General features: G+C 33.2%; 1 protein-coding gene across 1 annotated transcript; it reads right to left on the bottom strand.

Moving 5' to 3' along the window:
* Nucleotides 1–308: 308 nt before the first annotated feature.
* Nucleotides 309–5,395, bottom strand: ARLA1A (ADP-ribosylation factor-like A1A). The gene is made up of 6 exons (XM_059594356.2): nucleotides 5,177–5,395; nucleotides 2,325–2,406; nucleotides 2,211–2,243; nucleotides 1,996–2,117; nucleotides 1,048–1,209; nucleotides 309–912 (listed from the first exon to the last, which is right to left on the bottom strand). The coding sequence occupies exons 1-6, from the start codon at nucleotides 5,212–5,214 to the stop codon at nucleotides 795–797; spliced, it is 555 nt and encodes a 184-aa protein (XP_059450339.1). The 5' UTR covers nucleotides 5,215–5,395; the 3' UTR covers nucleotides 309–794.
* Between the last annotated feature and the right edge of the window lie 1,234 nt (nucleotides 5,396–6,629).

The following is a 6,629-nucleotide window of genomic DNA, read 5'->3' as shown; positions in this document are numbered from 1 at the left end:
TCTGCAGGTCAACAACTGGGATGCAAAATTATCTCAGAAAGAAATTATTTGTTTTCCACTTGACCTGATTGAACTGTGTTTTCTAGTGCAAGTCTAATTACAGAAGATTGTTGAGTTCTTAAAGATCAGATCCAAACGTTATTAAATGATGGTGGCTAACTTGTTCATACATGTTAATACTGTTAGAAACGTGATGGACTCTTTGCACGGTTTCCCGGGAATCTAGTTGGGGCGAAGCCCCGAATATCCCGGTTATCAAAAAAAAGAAACACAGACTCATTTCAAAGGCTATATGCAAAATGCAGCAATGCTATTCAATACCCATTGGACTTTCCATTTAAGAGCATCAATGCTCAAATCTGCCAGTAAACAATTCATGTGCAGCAATAACAGGGAAATCAGTAAATCAAAATGTACCTCATTTTATGATCCTGGTCATCATAAGCCAATGTGGTAATTGGAGCTGGGAGGAAAGTATTTGATAAAAGTGAATTACAAAAAAAAAAAAAAAAAAATTATCCAAACATCAGCTGATGAAGTTAGTGGCACTATCTATATCCTCTGCAAAATTCAAAAACATTTGGAAAGGAACAATTCAAATATAAAAGGAAAACAGATAATGCATGTAAGACTGGCTTCAATTGTCTAAGTATGTACAAAGCACTTATTTGGGGCACAGCTAAAACCAAATGAGGGAGGAGGGACTCAACCAGGAAGGGTTTTTTTATCACCAAATTTGCTTCATGGACCTTGATCGTTCTTCATCCAAGTACCAAAGAAAGTCAACCCATGCATCATTTTGCTGTTTTTGAGTGCTTGATAAGCCAATCAATGACAACATCTATGTTTATGGAATCCTTGCACGAGATCATATAGCAGCAGACCTCTCTGTCTTTAATTGATTCAAGGCCTCTGAAACCACCCAACAGAAGCATTAAAATTTCTAAACCGCATATGAACGAGAACTAGAGACAAAATTCACCATCAATATAATTCATGAATAAAATGACTGAGGTAACAACTTCTTGTAAAGATTCCTGAACTTACAGCTGATCCACCATTGCTTGCTGGGAAAGAGCTTCTGACTTGTCAATTTTGTTTGCAAGAACAAGCAAAGGAATTCCACTTAAGGAAGGTTTCATCAAGAGGTCATGTAGCTCACTTCGAGATATGGGAACACTATCTCTATCAGCAGCATCAACTACATACCTGCCTTTGCATCATTAACAAAGACAAAGAAGAAATTATGGTTGAATCAAATATTTAAATTGACTTAATCAGACAAATTGAGGCTATCACACCCAAAATTATGCAGCATCTGCCAATGCTCTCTTTAGTAAATAAAAGAGTAATGCTATATAGTAGGCTGTTATACGATTGTCATACACCTAGAATAATGTAGCAATGAAAATCAGTCATTGTTCTCTCCTTTTATTTTTACAAGTGCTGATTCAAAAACTAATTTTCACTGCCACATTATCAAGTTGTATAGTAGTTATATAGCAGTTTACGAAATAGAATCACTCTTAATGAAATAGATAACTTGCAACCATTTGGATTTGGAATAGTTTCTGTAAGATTCCAGCTTTTGTCAACCCCATCCATCTTCTAAAATATCTAATGCATCTTTCAAGTTTCAATTTTCAATTGTTTCGATGTAAACAATAGAAACAAGTAAGGAGTTTGGTTAAATGCTGTATGAGTTTAAACAATCTTTAAAGTTCAATGTTCAATTGTTTCGATGTAAACATGTAAACAATCTTTCAAGTTTCAGTGTGCTTCTAAAGGTAGTAAAAATATGATATATACAGATTATCAGTTATAGGTCATGTTTTGAGTCGGGCTTAGTTTCCTAGGGTCAAGAATACTGTTCTTGCACAATGATAGACATTTGTTAATGTCACCAAAAGCAAGTGGCATTCTAATGGGTAATAAAAACAAAAGAAAGATACTTCGATACAACAAAGAGAGAAGGTTAATGACTGGAGGCATTACAGAATTGCAGAAACACCGCGGCAGTAACGCTCCCACATTGTACGGAACCTCCTTTGACCTCCAAGGTCCCAAAGCTTGATTGTTACATTCCCCTTCGTAACTTTTCGCATATTGAATCCAACCTGGTTTCATAGTATTAATAACCATTTTGTAAGATATATAGCAAATATAATAAAAAACTTAATCCAGAATTTGTTCAAGGAAAAGATACCCACAGTTGGAATCATGTCCTCAGTGTAGCCCCCTGTCTGGCAAAAATAAAAGGAAAAATGTCAAGAGAAAACTACTCGCAAGTAGCAGAAGGAATAGCAGAGAATGTGTTCACTCACAGCAATGGCATTGACAAGAGATGTCTTTCCTGCATTCTGAAGGCCAACGAGGGAAAGTTCCATTTCCTGTTTAAAGAATAAGCTGATATACAGAAACACAGTAAGAAGAAGAAAACAACTTCAATATAGACCAGTATCTAGTGATAGTAAAGATGCCTACATGGATTCATTGTATAATCAAAGCATATCAATGAAATTTTCCATTCACAAAACCTCACATCTAGCACAGCATTTTTTTTTTAAAAAAAAAATATCTGGAGCAGATTAAGATACAAGGAATTAAACAGCCAGTCTCCATGCTCAGAGCGGTACAAAACTTTTAACATGGGATAATCTTTAAAGGGCGGCGAATGATACAACATAAAAATATCAAAGGAGATTGTGTAATTAAAGTCGGAAAACTTAATGTTTCTGACTTTCCCTTATTAAACTCCTTAGAATTCTTGCGTGGGTGTTAAAAAGAAGTGCAACAAAGGAGATGCTGATTTGATCTTGAAACAAAGTTTAAAGGTACAGATTAAGAGCCTCCCAAATATTTCACTCATTATTTGTAGTACTTGCAATATTGGTAATAAACTAAATTTTATGGGAAAGGCTTTTGACATCCTTGTTTTCTTGAATATCTTGGTATTGATCTCTTTCAGTTGATTAAAGGGCTAGGCAAGCAAATTATATATAAGTACCATCAACATCTCTTTCAAGCACTCAGGCTTCTTATTGGACAACTTTGTCAACTATTATCATCTCACAGATGCGTGCAGATAGATCTAGTAAAATTTTATGACGGATAAGCTTCTCTTCTCTTCTCTTTAGCCAGGTTGAACCTGCTTTCAAATAAACTTATTTCTTCAAAACTTAATTCACATTCTTTTGACTTTCATCCATAAGGGGTTGGAAAATAAAATGATTGTGTATCTATAAGAGGAAAGCTATGGATGTGCTTTTTGGTATATCATTTTAGGGATAAGATTTGGATTTTATTGGAAGAAGTATGTGGCAAAGAGAAAAAGAAAAGGAAGTAACAAAGATGAATGAAAGAACTAAAGAAAGATGGGACAAACAACATAATGAGAAGATAAAACAATATAAGTAACCCAAAGGGATTTTGGCTGCAAACCACACCGCATAAAATGAAGGTTACTTGTTTGACAAAGCAAAGTAAGCATAAGCCTAGTGAAGCTTTTCTTTATACCGAAAATGTATATCACACGCTCCGTTTTGGTTGATTTTAGCCTCAAAATTGAACAAACTATGTGTCCATTGGGTAGGCCCTGCACAACATTTTATAAGCTATTCTTTATACCGAAAATCTATATCTTACATAAATGTCATTGACCATACACCTATTTACAACAAGCTTATAAAATTGCAGAAAATACCTTTCAACCTCAGGAAATAGAGAGGCTACCTTTCGTAGCTACTGAATTTAGATTCTTAGATTTGCAATATTGAACAATTTTTAAAGAAAAGATGTTCACAGTATTAAAATCCCAATGCAGGCCAATAAAGGAAATCCAAATCCCCTTGAAACTTTTACTTATCTTATATATGCTCTCACATTTTGCAGATTTTCTCAAACTTTTGGAAATATGAATTCCTAAAAAGTCACAACAAGATCATGGAGGACATTCAACATTAGATTAAAACCAGAACAAGTCCACAAAGCAGTCCATAAAGAATATGTTTTGAATGTGAGATTGCAAAAAAACTGGATTATGAATATCCAAACATGAAAGCACCCACGGGGCAAGGAGGGTGGGGGCCAAATGAAGTTTAAGTTCATGGTGAAAGGCTATTGGAAGTCCTCTACCCTAAACTTTCCTTTCTGCTTCCAAGGATTTGAGGCAAAAAAATAGAAATTTTAATTTGTTGCTGTTCTTCTTGTTGCTTTTGCTTTGTAATGGAGGAAAAACGGGTAATAAAAAAAAAAAAGTAAAACCATTGACATGGATTTGTGTGTCGGTGTAAGCCTGAAAACATCTATTCTCCAAGCCATTTACCTACCTCGTTTGATAACATCTTTTACAATACTTTTCTGCTTTCAAAACCAAAAACACTCTTTTCTCAAAATCATCCACAAACAATTCAAAACACAAAACACTTTTCAAGACACAAAACACTAGTCAAGTGGACTTCATCAAAAAACACTTCTTACCATTATATCACATCAAAACAATTTTGAAACCAGGGAAAAAAAAAACACTTTTCAAAATCATTATCAAACATATTAACTCTTATTCTCAGCAACCAAACAGGCATATACAAAGAGATCTAAGTTTTCCATTATGCCACCACTCTCACTTTGTTCTTTGTTTTGGTATGACGAAATAACGAATAGAACTTCAAAGCTGCGATGAAACTATGGAAATATATGAATTTTCATTGAAAGAGATTAACTAAAATGCATAAAGTTCACAATTAACAAATCCAGTACTAGGAGGCAAATTTAAAAATCCCATTGCATTATCCAACTTTTTAATTTTCTGGTGTTTCACATTTTTTGTTAAGATAGGATATCTATTTTTTTTTCCCTAGGCATGAAGATAGGATATCATTTATTTTAAAAGTTCCCCCACATATTATGCACCTCACACTATCAGAACACCAAGTTGGAAGCTATGAACTAACAAACACACAGATAGACATAAATCCACTGAAAAGAAATCTTTGTACAATTATTAAATTAACTTCTTCGTTTTCTGTGGAGTACCGACAAAAACACAATGAAACTTCACTAAGTTTTACCCGAGTTTTCTCGGCAAACCAAAACAAACGGCAACATAATTCCAACAAAGCAAAATCCACAAAATCAAAAGCAGAAAACAAGAAGAGGAACAAGGGAAAGGAGTCACCTCCGGAGCCAATTGAGCAAGGAATCCCACAGACCCATCTCGAAAAAACAGAGCTTTGGCGCAATGAAGCAGTAGAATCCGTGACTTGCTCAGACGAGAACGTAGAGGAAGCAAAGCAGCTAGAGAAGCAAAAGGAAACAAACTCCTTTGCCGAAGGGAAAGAATCTATTTTACGGAAGCTACTGTCTGTCCGTTTTCAGGTACTTTCTTTTTTTTGTAGTGACAAGTAATATCCATTGCCCACCACAACTCCACAAACGTCAAACGTGGGGGATAAAACTAGAACCCACGAAGCGATCCTGTGTGTTTCCTTGGGAAACGTACTTTCTCGCTATATTGTGTATGATTTAACCCAAGATTTGACATTAACTTTTTGATTAATTTAATTTATTAATTTCTTTAAATAGATAATTACAACGAATAGTACAAATAAAACACTAAATAGAATAAACTATTCGAAAAATAACACTTGTCTTTAATATTTAAATTATAATCCCTATTTTTAATATTATCTATAAAGATAATCTATTAAATTGAAATATCTCCAAAATGTATGTAAAAATTACATGTATTTTGAACATAACAATTTAATAGACTCAATTAAGAGAATTTTTTTCAACCCAATTTTTTTTTAACAAAAAAACTTATTCATAATAAAAACGGTCAAAACAAATCTTATCTCAAAGTTAATAGGAAACAATAAATTTTATTATTTAATAAATATTTTTACACTCAACTCACAACCTCTCCTTTTGTATCATACTACACACTCACTTCATCCTCTCTCTCACTGAGTTGATCTGGCAGTGCTAATTAGGCCTTAGATTATGATGAGTACTGTCACATTAACCCAATGGAATGAGAGTAAAATGGAATGTAATATGTAGGATTATTTCAATATTAAATCATCACTTATCTCAAAAAAATTTAAGTTAATATAAAGAGACGAATTTGATTATTTAATTAATATTATAACAATATATGAAAACTATGGTCGGTGAAGAAAATAAAAGTATGTAAAGATTTGATTAACCTAAATGGTTAAATATTCTAATAAATAATAATAATAATAATAAAAAATAGTCCCAATACGGAAACACCCACATTCTAACAAAAATTGATGCAAGATAGCTTGTGAAAGTATTGAAAAATAATTTTTATTTGCTTAAGTAAAGCCAATAATAGAATCTATTGCACGCGATATTATGGCTTTTGACATATATAAATAATCTTTATTCTTGCAACCCAAATACACGAGTAATTCTAGAAGGCTTACTTGTGTTTTACTTGTTTTCTACTAAAAATGATGTGGCTATTAAAATCAACATTTGATCAAAATTTAATAATGATCAATCATAAGTTCAATAGTGATTTTAATAGCCACATCATTCTTAGTAGAACACAAGTAAGACTTCTAGAATTACTCTAAATGCACTGCGAAGTCTACAAAATA

Source organism: Corylus avellana, chromosome 5 (genome assembly GCF_965113065.1).
Source record: "Corylus avellana chromosome 5, dhCorAvel1.hap1.2, whole genome shotgun sequence".
NCBI lineage: Eukaryota > Viridiplantae > Streptophyta > Magnoliopsida > Fagales > Betulaceae > Corylus > Corylus avellana.
The sequence above is the reverse complement of the archived record's forward strand: the minus strand, read 5'-3'. Positions and strand labels throughout refer to the sequence as shown.